The following is a 17,539-nucleotide window of genomic DNA, read 5'->3' on the forward strand; positions in this document are numbered from 1 at the left end:
CTTGTTTGAGCAATGGGATTACATCCTGCAGTGTCACCATGTGAAAGTGATCTGATTTGATGTAGAGATTTAATGTTCTGAGATCTAATATAGGTCTTAGAGTTTTGTCTTTTTTGGGTATGAGAAAGTACAGTGAGTAAACTCCTCTTCCTCTCTGATGTCTATTGCATCTTTTTGCAACAACGCCTGGACCTCCAGTTGTAGAAGATCCCTCTGTTGTTTTGACATGTGTGTTTTTGGTGGGACATTTGGAGGGAACTCTAGAAATTCTATGCAATAACCATGCTGGATAATGGCTAGGACCCACGTGTCGGTTGTTATTTCCTCCCAGTCTTTGTAGAACTTGGTTAGTCTCCCCCCCACTGGTGTTATGTGTTGGGGATTTTTTACATCGAAGTCACTGTTTATTTTGTGGAGTTTTGGGACTTTGGAACTTCCCTCTACTCTTTGGGAACTGTCCCCTCTATACTGTCCCCGAAAACTTCCCCACTGGTATTGGCTCTGATAAGTGGGCCTTGTTTGTGAGGTTGTGGGTTCTGTGATTTCCGAAATGTGCCTCTGCTCTGTGGGGAGTAGAGTGCGCCCATGGCTTTGGCCATATCTGTGTCCTTCTTAAGTTTTTCGATAGCAGTGTCCACCTCCGGCCCAAACAACTGCTGTCCGTTAAATGGCATATTCAGCACGGCTTGTTGTATTTCCGGCTTGAATCCAGATGTACGCAGCCATGCATGTCTCCGTATTGTTACTGCTGTATTTACAGTCCTAGCAGCTGTGTCTGCTGCATCCATTGCTGACCGTATCGGATTGTTTGAGATACTCTGTCCTTCCTCCACCACTTGTTGTGCTCTCTTTTGGAACTCCTTGGACAAATGTTCTATAAAATGTTGCATTTCGTCCCAATGAGCCCTATCAAATCTCGCCAACAAGGCCTGTGAGTTGGCAATGCGCCACTGGTTGGCTGCTTGTGCCGCTACTCTTTTCCCCACCCCGTCGAACTTACGACTCTCTGTCTGGAGGTGGTGCATCTCCTGATGTGTGTGAGTTCGCCCTCTTGCGCGCTGCCCCTACTACCACAGAGTCTGGTGTTAACGGTTGTGTGATATACACAGGGTCTGTTGGTGGCGGTTTATATTTTTTCTCCACCCTTGGAGTAATGGCCCTTCCTTTGACAGGCTCCTCAAACACTTGTTTGGAGTGTTTTAGCATTCCAGGTAGCATGGGGAGGCTCTGGTACTGGCTATGTGTGGACGAGAGTGTGTTAAATAGAAAGTCGTCTTCAATTGGTTCTGCATGCAGGATGACATTATGAAACGCCGCTGCTCTTGACACCACCTGTGTGTAGGCAGTACTGTCCTCGGGTGGTGACGGTCTAGCTGGATAACAGTCGGGACTGTTATCTGACACTGGTGCATCATAAAGATCCCACGCGTCTGGATCATCCTGACTCATCCCTGTATGAGTTGGGGACTGCATCATTGGTGGAGTGGCTACCAGTGATGGTTGTGGAGAGCGTGGTGGAGATGGTGGCGGGGTTACTTGTCTTGCCACCTTTGCCTGTGGCTGCTTGTCTTTCTCTTGGAAGGCAAGTTTCCGTTTCATTCGTATAGGAGGGAGAGTACTGATCTTCCCTGTCTCCTTTTGAATGTGGAGCCTTCTTTGGGTGTAATCTGGCTCCATTGTCTCTAGCTCCTGTCCAAATCTATGTGTTTGCATTTGTGAGGACAGGCCTTGTTCCTCTGTGTAGGAACTTGTTTTCGGTTCAGAGGCCGGATGTTTCGGTACCGAAACTTTTTCAGCCGCTTTTTTCGGTTCCAACGACACTTTTTTGCTCTTCGGTGTAGTGATCTCTCGGTGCCGACTTGCTTCGGTGCCGCTCTCTCGGTGCCGAGATTGCTCTGACCCGGGGTAGAGTCTGCTCCGTGCCGGTATCTCGACCAGAGTCAGATGGCTTCGACACATGCATGCCCTTTTTCGGTGCCGATGCTCGGTCACCTATTTTTCGGGTTAAGCCATGGCCTGCCGGCGGTGGCGTCCCCTGGGCTTTCGTGGTCTTTGCGTGAGTTTTGTGTATCAACGTCTTACTCACGGTTTTCGGCGTCTGTTCAGGATCGACCTCTTCCGAATCCTCGATGGAGAAGGCTTCCTCTTCTTCCTCCATGTGTTTTTGTCCTGTCGGCACCGACGCCATTTGTAGTCTTCTTGCTCTTCGGTCACTTAAAGGTCTTCCTGGACCAAAAAGCTCGACAGGCCTCACAGGTATCCTCCTCGTGTTCTGGAGACAAACACAAATTACAGACCAGATGCTGATCTGTATAAGGATACTTGTTGTGACATTCGGGGCAGAAGCGGAATGGGGTCCGTTCCATTAGCTTTGAAGACGCACGTGGTCGGACCGACCAGGCCCCGCCCGGGAAATCGAAAACCCCGAAGGGCTGCCGGAGCTCTTCAAAATTCGGTGTCGATCTGTTGTAACTAACCCGATACCGAACGCAAACAATACCGTCGAATTTTCCGAGATTTTCACTAACTTTCCGAACCGAAACACGGAGCGAAAAAGAACACGTCCGAACCCGATGGCGGAAAGAAAACAATCTAAGATGGAGTCGACGCCCATGCGCAATGGAGCCGAAAGGGGAGGAGTCCCTCGATTGTGACTCAAAAAGACTTCTTCGAAGAAAAACAACTTGTAACACTCCGAGCCCAACACTAGATGGCGGGATGTGCAAAGCATGTGTATCTGCAGCTACACATGCCATCGAACATATACATATACACACACACACATATACATATGTACAAATGAATGTTTAACTTAAATGGCTACAGGCTCCCGGGGAGGCTGCATGTGAATCTGCAGCGGAACATGCCACGAACAGATGTACACTGGGTAAGTGACATTTTCCATTCAATGGCTTGTGTAGCTGCAGATACACATGCTATGCATAGATTACAAAGCAGTTTTGCCTCTCTGTAGGAGTTGAAGTTGTTTGAAATAGTGTTCTTAGTACAGATTGTCCTACTATGGCCTGTTGTGTTGCTAACACATCTACACAGTAATGCTTGGCAAATGTATGGGGTGTTGACCAAGTGGCTGCTTTACAGATTTCTGCCATTGGCATGTTCCCTAAGAAAGCCATTGTAGCCCCTTTTGTCCTGGTGGCTTTAGGTGTTACTAATAGCTGCCTCTAGCTTTTAGGCAACATGTTTGGATGCATTTTACTATCCATCTAGCTAGTCCTTGCTTTGAGATAGGGTTACTAGTATGTGGTTTCTGAAATGCCACAAATAACTGTTTGGTTTCCCTAAATGATTTAGTTCGATCAATGTAATCAATTATAGCTCTTTTAATGTCCAATGTATGTAGGGCTGCTTCTGCTACAGAGTCTGGCTGTGGAAAGAAAACTGGCAGCTCCACAGTTTGATATGAAAGGTTTGATATCACCTTTGGTAGAAATTTTGGGTTTCTTCGAAGTACAACTTTATGTTTGTGTACTTGTATGAACGGTTCTTGAATAGTGAAAGCTTGGATTTCACTAACTCTTCTTAATGAAGTAATTGCAACTAGGAATGCAACTTTCCATGTTAGGTATTGAATCGGACATGAATGCATAGGTTCAAATGGTGGACCCATGAGTCCTGTGAGTACTATGTTTAGATTCCACGAGGGCACTGGAGGTGTCCTTGGTGGAATGATGCATTTTAATCCTTCCATGAAGGCTTTGAGAACAGGGACCCTAAATAGAGAGGTGTGTTGTATATTTTGCAAATACGCCAAAATTGCAGTGAGATTTATTTTGATGGATGAGAAGGATAAATTTGCTTTTTGCAGATGAAGCAAGGAACTTCCAATGTCTTGTATTGACGCTGAAAGAGGGGCAATCTGTTTAGATTGACAGTAAAAACACAAACCGTTTCCATTCGTTTGCATAACACTGCCTGGTAGTGGGTTTTCTCGCTTGTTTAATTACTTCCATACATTCTGTTGGAAGGTGTAGATATCGAAACTGTAAGACTTCAGGAACCAAATCGCTAGATTGAGTATTTTGGGATCTGGATGCCTGATCAGTTGCTTGTCGTACGTTAACAGATCTGGTCTGTTGGGGAGTTTGATGTGTGGAACCACTGACAGATCTTACAGTGTTGTGTACCAGGGTTGACGTGCCCACGTTGTAAGTATGAGTTTGAGTTTGTTTTGACGTAGTTTGTGGACTAGAAATGGAATGAGCAGGAGAGGGGGAAAAGCATAAGCAAATATCCCTGACCAGTTGATCCACAGAGCATTGCCCTTGGATAGAGGGTGGCATTTTGCATTTTCGCTGATGGCGAAAAGGTCTATGTCTGGCGTTCCCCAGTGATGAAAGTATGTCTGAAGCACTTGGGGATTAATTTCTCACTTGTGTGTTTGTTGATGATCTCGGCTGAGAACATCTGCCAATTGGTTGTGTATTCCTGAAATGTATTGTGCTACCAGGTGAATCTTGTTGTGTATTGCCCAATGCCAAATCTTTTGTGCTAAAAGGGACAGTTGCGATGAGTGGGTCCCTCCTTGTTTGCTTAGGTAATACATTGTAGTCATGTCGTCTGTTTGGATAAGAATGTTTTTGTGAGTGAAGACGCTGAAAGGCTCTGAGTGCTAGGAATATGGCTAGCAATTATAGGTGATTGATGTGAAGTTGTTTGTGTTTGGTGTCCCATTGTCCTTGAATGTTGTGATTGTTGAGGTGTGCCCCCCATCCAATCAATGATGCATCTGTTGTAAGTATGGTCTGAGGCACAGGGTCTTGAAATGGCCGCCCTTTGTTTAAATTTGTTGAATTCCACCACTGAAGTGATATGCGTGTTTGGCGGTCTAGCAACACTAGATATTGAAGTTGACCCTGTGCCTACGACACCTGCTTTGCAATGCACTGTTGTAAAGGCTGCATGTTTAATCTTGCATTTGGGACAATGGCGCTACATGATGCCATCATGCCCAACAATTTCATTACAAATTTGACTGTATACTGTTGGCTTGACTGAATTTGTGCTAATACATTGTGGAATGCTTGCACTCTTTGTGGACTTGGGCTTGCAAGTGCTGTTTGTGTATTTAGTGTAGCTCCTAAATACTGTTGAATTTGCGCAGGTTGTAGGTGAGATTTTTGGTAGTTTCCGGAGAACCCTAGAATGTGTAGGGTTTGTATTACATAATGTGCATGGTTTTGACACGGTGTATGACTGTTGGATTTTATTAGCCAATTGCCTAGATATGGGAAGACCTGAATGTGTTGTCTTCTCAGGTAGGCAGCTACTACTGCTATGCATTTTGTAAATACTCTGGGAGATGTTATCCCGAAGGGTAACATCTTGAACTGGTAAGGTTTTCCCGGAATTACAAACCTGCAATATTTTCTGTGCGCTAGATGGATGCGTATGTGAAAATATGCATCCTTGAGATCTGATATTGCCATGAAATCTTGCTGTTGTAGCCGTGGGACTACATCCTGTAGTGTTACCATGTGAAAGTGTTCCGACAGGATGTAAAGACTGAGAGTTCTGAGATCTAATATTGGTCTCAAAGTTCCGTCTTTTTAGGGAATAAGGAAGTACAGAGATTAAACCCCTGTTCCTATCTGATCTTGTGGTAAAAGCTCTATAGCGTGTTTGAGTAATAGTGATTGTACTTCTTGCAACATTGAAATATGTTGGAAGGAGAGTTTATGTGGTTTTGGAGGTATATTTGGGGGAATTTGTGCCAATTCTATGCAATAACCATTGTGGATAATAGACAATACCCAGTTGTCTGTTTTAATGGGTAGCCAATTGTTGTGGAACCTTTGCAGTCTTCCCCCCCACAGATGAGGTGTGATTTGGGAAGAGATGGAGAAAGTCACTATTTTGGCTGTGAGGCTTGTTTTGTTGGCTGATATTTTCTCCTCCCTCTGGGGAATTGGCCTATATAATTTCCTCTAAACCCACCTCGTTGGTATTGAGGCTGGTAGGTTGACTTGGATTGGGAGGTGGATGCCTCAGGTGTTTGTGCTCTAAAACCACCCCTGTATTGAGGTTTCCGAAAGGATCCTCTCTACTGCGTGGTATACAGAGGCTTTAGCGGTGTCTGAGTCTTTTTTCATCTTTTCAATGGCCGTATCAACCTCAGGGCCAAAAAGCTGTTTTTGATTGAACAGCATATTAAGGACAGCCTGTCGCATTTCAGGCTTACGCCCTGACGACCAAAGCCATGCGTGTCTCCAAATAGTAACAGCAGTATTGATTGTCCTAGCTGCTGTGTCTGCTGAATCTAGGGCTGATCTAATTTTGTTATTAGTAATAGCCTGGCCTTCATCAACTATTTGTTGTGCCCTTTTTTGTTGGTCTTTGGCGAGATGTTGGATGATATCTTTCATCTTGTCCCAGTGGGCTCGATCATACTTGGCCAATAGTGCTTGGGAGTTGGCTATCCTCCACTGGTTGGCTGCTTGCGATGCTACTCTTGCCAGCAGCATCAAATTTCCTGCTCTCCTTGTCCGGTGGTGGTGCATCACTAGATGACTGAGAGATGGCCCTCTTCCTAGCTGCACTTACAACTACAGAATCAGGAGGCAGTTGTGTAATGAATGCCAGATCAGAGGGAGGTGGTTTATACTTTTTCTCCACTCTGGGAGTGATTATCCTGGCTTTGACTGGATCTTGAAATATATGATGTGCATGCTTTAACATGCCTGGAAGCATGGGAGGGGAATAGTAGGTAGTGTGTGTGGAGGATAATGTGTTGAAAAGAAAATCATCCTCGAAGGGCTCGGTGTGCATGGCGACATTGTGGTATGATGCCGCCCTAGCCAGACCCTGAGTGTATCCAGTGCTACCTTTTGGTGGTGATGGTTTGGAAGGATAACCGTCTGGGCTGTTATCCGGAATGGGATCTGGATCATAGAGATCCCATGGATCCACACTGTCCTGTTGTGAATCTAAAGAATGTACAGGACACTGTGCAGGTGTAGGAGTAGTAGGTGGAGAGACAAGCAGGTGAGGAGACTGAGGAGGTGAAAATTGTGGAGATGGAGATCTTTGTTTAGGCCTTGGCACTTTAGCCGGTGGCTGAGCAGTGTCCAATTGTTCCTGAAAGACCAGCTTACTCTTAGGCTTCAGAGAAGGTGCAGTAATGATCTTGTCAGTATTGTGAATGTGAATTCTGGCCTGCCTTTCATCAATGTCCTCCATCTGTGTGTGTTCCTCCGAAAATGTATGGCTTTCTTTAAGTTGTTTCGAAAGTTCATGCTCCTCTGTGTAACTTGGTCTTTTCGACTCCAAAGCCGGTTTTCTCTGGATCGAAAGTCCGGGAATGGATGTTGGCCTCAGAGGAGGAGTCACTCGATCATGTGACTCGAAAACACTTCTTCAAAGAAAAACAACTTTTAACACTCCGAGCCCAACACTAGATGGCAGAATATGCATAGCATGTGTATCTGCAGCTATACATGCCATCGAACATATAAATTCTATACCACTAATAAACCATAAAAAAAAAAAAAAAAAAAAAAAAAAAAAAAATGTGTTGTTCAGGCAATCGTTATGTGGGCAAAATCGTTGTTTAGACAGTAGTTGTTCAGTATTTCATTGTAGAGACCTTTTAGTTGTTTAGCAGTAGTGGTTTAGGCAAGTAGTTGTTTAGGACCTAGTTGTCCCATCGCATATTCAGCTGTAACAGGTTACACGCAACAGGCTTCATGGAGTATGTGGGATTGGCAGAATTCGGGTCTACTGTGGCCACTGACCATCATTGGCACTTTAGGATTCTTGACTCTATTGCTACTTGAAATGTTATCTGCAGTTCCCCTTTTTGGATTTTGGTCATTTTGGTATCATTTTATTATGTTTTGCTAAAACAAAATCCAAACAGAGTTAGAATTTTTTTTGAATTTCAATTTTATTACTGTTTTGGTACTGCATAATGACTTACACATTCCCTTAAGTTAAGCCTGTCTGCTCTGTGCCATAGCGCCTAGCTGTTTGAGCTTAGGTTAAATTGGTGACCAACAATTCACTCGAACTAGGGTTGTGATTGTTCCTAGAGGTGGGAAGTCACCCACCATAAATAATAATCCAATTGCTTACACAGGGGAAAAGGTCTAGTGACAAAATCAACAATGCTTTAACTTTTGAGACAATTCCAGAGCAACTAGACATTTGCATAGCAATCATAAAAGTAAAAAAGATAACCAAATAAGTAATTAAATTATTAAAAAAAGAAAAAGATAAGGCTGCCGCACCTTGCATGTAAATAGAGTATTATTAACAGGAGGCACAAATGGAGTGGCTACTTCTTTAAGAATTGCCCAGTATGATTTTAAATGAACATTTGTTTTCTTTTGAAAATGTACTTTCTTCTTTCATTTATCATGCATGCACCAATTACAAACACTGAAACAAAACATACCTTGTTTAAGGAAACTGTGGCATTGCGGAACTGTGTATGGAGTTCAAAAATAATAAAGGACACATTCCCGCCTATGTTCTGTAGGACTGCTTCTGTTGGTATGGTCCTGTTGAGGAATACTTCTGTAAATTGTCCCAGGGAAACATCCAGAAGACCTGTTGAATAAAGAAAAATCATATACACTTTATGAATTAACACTTAAAGGGTTGTGCTATTTGATAGAAACGAGTTTGAGGTACTTTAATCACATGTTCAATGGCACTTCACAGTACTTAAAACAACAAACAAGGCGAACAATCAAACAAAAGTGACAATGGATGCCAACAAGCCTCTGAAGAAAGTGAAAAACAGCGAGCCTCATCTCCAACTCGGGCTCCTGGAAATGTTGTGTTCCCTGTACTTTAAAAAGACAGGAGGAGGGCCCCACGTAACCTTTCCACCCAAGGGGACCGTATCACAGTGATCAGTCTTAATAAAGGAATTTCAAAATTTTATATTGAATAAATTATCCCATACACAATGAAAACATAAAACAGTTATTAAAAAATTGGTCCAGCAATCCAGGAAGCTGGATTGCTGGACCTATTGGAACTGGTAAAAAAACATGAGAAATTGGGTGCACGAATCAATTGGCCATTGTATACCTAAATTGGGACAGCAAGAGATGATAGACTAGGGAAGGTGTCTTGTATTTTGTCTCAATTTTTTTGTTTTAGATTAGAGATTGTACAGCTGTCCTCTGTGGGACCCACTAGATTTTTTAATAAACGTTTTATATTTTCATTGTGTATGAGATTATTTACTAAATATTAATTTTTGATATTCCTTTACTAAGATTGATCATTGGAGTGAATGAGTGTATGAGAAGAGAACTGAGTGGCGGATAGTATCATATTTCCCACCAGGAGGTTATTTTTCATAATCAATGTGTTCCCTGCCAGATGAAGCTTTTTGAACGGTGAAAAGCTGAGCAAATTGGGTATATATTTTATTAATGTTGATTATGGATTACTCACTAGAATAACAGAAAATGGTCTCTCACTCGTTTAGAGAGAATAGTGTCCAGGAGTTATTAAAAAAGTGGTTTTGGAAGGCGTACACCTTTCAAAAAATAAAATAGTTCCAACAGTTTTCAATTTTTACAGAATTAGTGGTGGACGATTCAATGAGATTCTTTAAAGTGTACAGAGTCAGTAACATTCATAGAAACAAAAACAAGTTTAACAGGGGATATAAGGTTTTCCCAAAGGAATGTTTGAATAGCACTGAGAAATATGCATATTAAAATAGATCAGGACTGTTGGACCTCACGTCCTTGGCGCAACTTTCCCCTCGTTTCATCTTCAATCCTACTGTTGTTGCCAACTTCGATTTTTGCTGGCCTTGTTTTTGTTGCCTTTAGGACTATGGGTACCGTACCACTGCTAACCGGTGCTAACATGCTTGTGCTCTCTCCCTAAAACATGGTAACATTGACTTCCACCAACTGACACATTTATTTTACTTGCAAGTCCATGGTAAAGTGGCACTGGCTGTACCTAGGGCCTGTAATGCTGCTAGTAGGCTTGCAGAGCCTATTGTGCTACCCACTTAAGAAGCCCTTTAAACATGTCTCAGGCCTGTGTGTGCAGTTTTATACTGCAATTTCGACCTGGTAACATACCCTTTAACAGGCCTAAATCACATAATATATATATCGTTTTTTTTTTTATATATCAATCCAAACAAAAAACTAAAGTCCTGAGTGTGCTATCTTTGTTTTTTTGTTTGGATTGATTATTACCGGTCTGCTCTTGTCGGTTTTCGCCCCCCCCCCCCCCTTGCGGGCTGTTCCGAGCCCGGAATGAGCATTTGGATTAACACATATATATATATATATATATATACATACACACACACACACACACACACACACACATATATATATATACACATATATATATATATATATATATATACACACATACACACACATATATATATATATACATACACATATATATATACACATACATACATATACATACATACACACACACATTTATGTATAACCCATACTGCACCCTAAGTAGCCCAAAGGGCAGGGTGCAGTATATTTAAAAAGCTGTACATGTGCATTTAAGTTTTACATGTCCTGGTAGTGGAAAACTCTCAAATTAATTTTTCACTACTGCAAGGCCAGCCTCTCCTACAAGGACAATTAGGAAAGGAAAGTTTGGTCTCTAAAGAATTGTACTTAAAACGTTCTTTAATGGTGAAGCCGGATTATAAATCACAATTCTAAATAGGACAGTTTTAGAAAGTTGGTATTTTCTTGTCCCAACCATTTGGTGCCTGCCGTCTGTGAGTAGTACACAAAGACCAGCTTCCAGCTACATCTAATCATGTGACCCAGAATACAGAGTGAGAAACCTTGAACCTAGGACTACCTCAGTGATTTCAAGGGCTACTGGCTGTCCCTCTGATCAGAGCCTCAGGGACAGAAAAGGCTCCAAATATCTTAGACTCTGCACCTGGACTTTGCCTGCTGTGACTCCTGCCCCCAAGTGGTGTCACCATAGTCCTGGACTGTTGGAAGTGGGCCTGAAGCAGATCTCGCAACGCTCAGCAACCAGGATGTAAGGTACTTTGTACAGCGAGCCAAACTAGGTCCCTGCATCCAGTCTGTGCTCCATCACAGTTGGCCTGAAAATGGTACTTTGGTTATCTGGTCGTGCTGGACTGGGACACAGTTGACGCTTTGTGCTTTTAAGCGCTATTTTTATCCAAAGCTTTAAGAATGGCTAACTCAGGCTCTATTGATTGGAGTTTTGGTGTCAACTAGTTTATTAACTTTAAATTTTTTCTAAATTTGTGTGGGATTGTTCTTGTGTTGTATTTTCATTGTTGAAGTTCTGCATAAATACTTGAAATATTGCTTCTAAGTTAAGCCTGAATGTGCTTGTGCCATGCTACTAGAGGATTGAGCGCAAGTTAATTTGGAGTTTGCTAGTGTTTCACCCTGACAAAAATTGTGGTTGCGGCTTGAGTAGGGTTCCACCTCCCTCAACCATATTCAAAGCTCAACATCATGCAAGTGATGAGGTAGACTACGTTTTTGTCAAAAGTAGGTACTTGGGGAGGCTAATGCTATTTTAAGGTCGTATAACCAAGCTTCGTTGAAGGGCTCTTTTAAAGTGATGCTAGTAGTTATATTTATTGTGCAAGTCTGGTATATCATACTGTTCTGTAGTTGGCCCTTGAATTACATCAGCCCCACAATATTCTACTGTACTCTATCAAATATATCAATTAGAATGTGATACATTTTGGTCAATCTTCCAAAGTCTTTGAGCCAAAAACCACTTGTATTTTTAGTAGTGAACTCAATTTCTCATTTATATATTATATCATTCTACATTTCTTAAACCTCGACTTTTCATACAGCAAATCACACTGAAAGGATTTTGAGGATTTGACTGGTACTCCATTCAGATTTAATTAATTATAATTTTAGAATAAGTGCTGGATTCGCTTCAGCGCAGTGCTTCAGATTCCCATCTGTTTTCAGTCTAGACTTTCGGGATTTTTCATGTTGAACTATAGAGAAGTCTATTTGGTAACACCAATTTATGAAGAAAAACTCTGCTCTAACCTTTGCTGCTACAGTCTCAGTTCCTCAAGTCATTCTAAAGTCCCAACATCTATTTATGAAGATATGGCGTTGCACACATAGGGGGTCAATTATGACTTTGGCGGATGAAGTCCCGACTGGCAGGTTGCCTCCAGTGGGGCCACCTTCCCGCAGGCCCAATTACGAGTTTCTGCCTGCTAGCCCAGAGAGAAACAGACTACAGCATTGTCTCCGGCTCATAATAGAGCCAGCAGCAATGCTGTAGTGCACAGGATGCACCAGCACCTGTAGCGATGTTCACTGTCTGCTAAGCAGACAGTCAACATCAAGAAGGGGCTGGCCAAGGGCCCACTGGGTCCCTCTGAACCTAGTCTCTGCCAGCTGTTTCATGGAGTTGCTAATGCTATGAGACTGCTGGCAGAGAGGGGAGTTGTAATCCCCAGGGCCTACTGTGGCGGTAAAGTAGCAGTACTGGCTGTACAACCGTGGTGCTCCCGCTGTGGTCGTAATGTGGCTGTCAGAGCACCAAAGCGACCCTGGCGGTCTTAAAACCACCAGGGTCATAATGAGGGCCAAAGTCTTTATGGATTAGCTGCTGTTTGAGACTATCACTGAGAGACAGAATATATGAGATAACATTAATATTCTAGAACATTGAGGATTTCCAGTGGCTTTCTTCAGGGCATAACAAGAGCGGTTCCAAGGAGTGTCTGCTGAACTACTGTTGTAATAAAGGAAGTGTCTAAATTGATTAAGCACTGAATAAGCAAGGTGTAAACTCTATTTTGAGCTTTGTGCACATCAGGTAAACTGAACAAGAAACATGTAAAACAAAACAAAACAAATGTCATCTTGTTATGTTTTTTAAGCTTCTTCCAGATCTGGATACCAGATTTGTAGGAGATACTCAAATAGTTTTATTGTCTGAACAGGCTAATGAGTTTAACTCTTCAAACCAATCTGCGACACTTAGGTTTGAAACGGCGGAATATTTGAGGGTCATCTGTTTTAGGAATGTTGGTCTAAATAACCACTTCTTGTCATACAGATTATAAACATGGCTAGTGAGAAACTCAATGACTATTTATTTTTCATGTTTTATTTGTTTTTACCCGAATGGAGTGAACTGTAGCAGTACAAGCTATTAGTAGTCTTTTCTCAGACTTGGAAAGATTGAGAAGCCACCAGTTTTGGACAGACTCAGGCTCATGAATTTCATAGGGGAATATTTATTCAGACAAGCTTGTGCAAGTTACTTTGGAAAGGTGAGCCCACATTAGGCTGCAATGTGGATAGATGCAGTTAACAGTCAAGTCATGTCTCACGGTCAAAGCGAGGCTCCATACCCAAAATGCTGTAGTTGCTTTCCCAAAAAGAAGTGTCTCAACATGAGGCTTGCCATTGCCACTATGTTCGGTCTCTCCATCATTTCCCCAATGATGAGCAATGTCACTAGATTTCAGACAACACTGCAACAATACTCAAGACACTCCTACTGTAGTGACCAAGGAAATGCAGGGAGTGCTATTAGGTTCACTTGTCTGAATGAAGAGTGTGGAGCCCATCCACAGCTCTAGAAATCCAGAATTGATTAGCACCAGTGTGGTCTGGGTGATCATATTATGCAGATCCCACCAGGATGGTCACCGGCCCACACACATTTTCAAGATCTCAAGTCCATGATTCACGAAAAGTGGCAGGGAGGAATTTCAGAAGGTGGTGCCCCAGTGGGCAACTTAAGCAATAATCGGGGCAACCTGGAACACATACACATAGGGACTTCTTACTACGCGAAGTGGAGTGACTGACACCAAGTGCTAACAATGATCTAAAACTTTCACCAGGAGGCACTGCAGTCAGAAAGGAGTGCCACCATTCTGTGAGAGCAATGTTCCCAGACTGTTGCTTGCTTTTCACACACTTCCTATTTAGATACCTGGTAAAATAGAGGCAAAGTTCCTTATCTGATTCATGTGGAATCGGATGACGGTCAGGGAGATGATCTTCCAGGAGGGCTGTCTTTCGCAGATAAAGCGAGAATATTACAGGGTAAGTCACGGCAAGTCAATGCCACAAATGAAGTCCTAAAAGCACTGTGCTTGCATGGATAAAGGAGGTGCAGCGAAAACATTGTTTCTCATGAGTTGGTCAAACACACAAAAGGTGATGGGAGGAATGCTTGCAATATGTGTAACCACTGGCAATAGATTGTGATAGCATTCCAACCCATAGTTCTTTTGCCCACCACGCCACCCACATTCAACCCTGCCACAGCAAATCAGTCTTGGTCCTGCTCCAATTGAAACAGTCCAGCCTGAACTACCAGGCCAGGTCCTCTCTGAACCGGAACACAGGGAACCCAAGAACAGTTTCGCCCAACTTGGGCTCTTCAGATGAGTGCAGCTTGGTTCCAGTGGTACAGTGAGCAAGGGACCCTCTTCTGGGTGTACCATTGGCCATTTAGGGCAGTACGTCAAACACGCAAAAGGTTACGGGAGGAAAGCTTGCTATGTGTCTAACCACTGTCAACTGCTCATCTCATGAGTCAGACTTACTAGCATTAACAACAGCCAGATCACTGATTCACTCTGCAGAAATATGGGATGAGATATCTGCCACAATGACAATTGCCACCATCCTACCTCCACTGGTTTGATCCTTTCTTACTACAATTTTTAGCACAGTGTTTAGGAAAGTCCCCAAGCTGGGGAAATTATCAATAAGGCAGAGGTTTTCTGTACATCAACCCAAAGCAGAGCCTCTATTGCAAATAGTTCAACATGCGTATTGAACATGCTTAGCCACATTTAGAGCAGCAGCATTAAAGGGGCATCAGGGTGATAGTGGAGCTGTCTGTAGGGGAGAACATGTGATTCTTTGAAACTGGCTTATAGATGTTAAGGTAAAATTAAATGCAAGATAAAGATGCAATCAGTTGAGGCAGTAGGTTATGAGCCGAAAAGTCAAGAGTTCTGCTTTTGGAACAAAGACAGATTTTGGGGAACATGTTACAACATATGGAGGTTGTTATCCACCTCACAAAAACTCACTATCTCTGTTGGCTTGCAGAACGGTAATGATGCACTCAAGATGTTCCTTAACACGGAATGACAAGTGACCAAACACATTTCCTTTGTCTAAAGCAGTGGTTCTCAACCTTTTGACTCCTGAGGACCTCCACTGAATCACTACTGGAAGCCGGGGGCCCCCAAGCAATTTGTAAGATTTGAATTTTAAACATTAAAACAGTAATTCGCAAATACACAAACAAGTACACACCAAAAAAAATACTTGAATTACTAAAGAGAATTATTTTATATTGAAAAAAATATGCAAAAATTTAAACATTTTAATGGAATGGTTGTTGCTGCATCTCAGCAACTAACTATTTAATGTTTGGATTTATTTAGGCAACCTGAATTCTTCGGTCAGATTCGACATTTCCCAAGCAATTTTTGTTTTTATTTTTTAGGTACACAAGATCTGAGAAAGAATTTTCATATAATTTGTGGAAGAGAAAGGAAGTAAAACCATAAGGGTCTCTGATCTCTTCATAGCCGCTCTGTCACATGTATTTCATTTGTTTTACAGTATCTTTCATACCAGTGTAGGGTGTCAGAGCACTTTACAGGGGACAACAACGTGTAGGACTCACATTTCATCCACAATGGTGGGCATTTTCTGAAAGTTCTTGGTCTGGGGAAGCACAAACTCTGGATTCGGAACATAAAATTGGCTAGTGTTGACTTTAATAATAACGTATGTCTAAGCAAGCAAACTTTTTTATTTTTTTATTTTTTTAAGCAGCAAAAGGATAATGGAAGACTGGAAAAAAAACTACTTTTTAATTGTTCCATGCAGTTTGCATGCAGCTCTTTGGCAGGTCATAGCTCACTGTGCTAGATTACGATTGTAATTTATGAACTGCACAGTAACAAAAGAATCTCTGTGACAAAAGTAGTAACCCACTGTGCTATGCACATAAAATCTTTTCTTTGCATGACACACATTCTTTGCTGCAGGCATATTAACCATCTGCGCGGTCTTAGAAGAGTCAAAACTGCCACTAGACATAACATCCATCTCTCTCAAGCAGGTACATTAATCACCAGAGTTATCTTGGCGCTTTTATTTTTGCTGAAATCTCCTGGATGTACAAGTAACTTTGCAGTGCTTTTAAAGCTGTTGCACAAAGAAAGTAACAAATATAAAAAACATGGACAGTTTTCTGTAGAAGCGTGCCTTCCTGACGGCACAAGCCTGTGGATCCCCTGGGAGTGTGGCACGGACCCCTGGAGGTCAGTGGACCACAGGTTGGGAACCGCTGGTCTAAAGAATAAATAAACCATAAATAGTTTATGGTTGGTACACTACTCTCAAAAAAGTATATTTTATGTAAACATATGTTCTGGGAGACTACTGAAAGAGTTGTGTCGAAAGTATAGGGCACTTAGTAACTGGTGAGCAAGCCCTAAAGAGAAGTTCTGCTGGCCAAAAAGGGGATGTTGGGGCACCCAAATAAACACAGAAACGTGTACTTTTAGAGATAAGATGAAAGGGCTTCTGGCATAAGACAATCACAGAAGTCTTCAAATGCACCTGCAGTTGGCGGATACATACCAGATCTGAAAAAAATCGCAAAATAAAAGTGGGATCCATGTGCGTCTGGGTCATGATGGCCATGGACAGGTTCACACCTGATACAGAAGGGAGCTTTCCAGTCATGAACTTCATTATGAGGTGCAACCCAAAAATGCCATATTTGCTAAGAAGGAGGGCAATACATCTGTTTGATCGATCAAGTGAGAAATACTTTAAAGAGATGACTATACTTTTATGGGTGCCACAAAATGAAATACATAAATAGAAACCACTGGATTTACAATAAAGTGTGAAACTGGTTTAAATGTTCTCATCGGTAGGGAAGGTAAAATGGAAGATAAAGTAAGCGTGAGACAGGAGGGCTGAAAATTGGTTACACAAGAAGTTATCGCCAACACCCTTGGCAATGAGTACATATCTTTGTGGAATAAGCTGGCTTGGTTAAAAAGCCCAATAAGGATTATGTGAAAAAAAAACAAAACAAAAAAAAACTTTAATACTTTTCAGAATAAAAGAGGGACTAGTGGGATCTGGTGCGGGTGAGAAGAGTACTGTTTATTTTCAGGTAAAGCACAACGATGAAGAGGTAATAAACTTTATAGTGCTGGTCACTGTAACTCAGACTGAGCAAAGCGCCCAGTTCACATCAGTAAAAGTAAAGCAAGACAGCTACTAATTCAACCCTGAACATCCAAAGCTCTGTTTTAGGCATTCTCTCTTGAAGAAGAAATAAGGGTTCGACATCAGCAGGGCTCAACTGATTCCTTCAACAGCCAGATATATGCTCCATTTCCGACTCAAAGGTACCCAGGATTCTGCTGCAGGCCTTCCTTCCAGTAGGGGGTAAGGAGTTCATCTGGGCCGGAATAAATAAACGTTCCTTGGCCATCATTTCAGATATATGCTAA

At 42.2% G+C, this 17,539-nt stretch overlaps 1 protein-coding gene across 1 annotated transcript in view; it reads right to left on the bottom strand.

Annotated features, from left to right (window-relative positions):
- Positions 1 to 17,539, bottom strand: part of TM7SF3 (transmembrane 7 superfamily member 3) — a 226,662-nt gene that overhangs the window by 144,628 nt on the left and 64,495 nt on the right. The window contains exon 2 of the mRNA XM_069228617.1: positions 8,417 to 8,571. Coding sequence (XP_069084718.1) covers positions 8,417 to 8,571 — 155 coding nt within the window. The remainder of the gene's footprint in view (positions 1 to 8,416; positions 8,572 to 17,539) is intronic.

This window comes from Pleurodeles waltl, chromosome 4_1 (assembly GCF_031143425.1).
Source record: "Pleurodeles waltl isolate 20211129_DDA chromosome 4_1, aPleWal1.hap1.20221129, whole genome shotgun sequence".
Classification (NCBI taxonomy): domain Eukaryota; kingdom Metazoa; phylum Chordata; class Amphibia; order Caudata; family Salamandridae; genus Pleurodeles; species Pleurodeles waltl.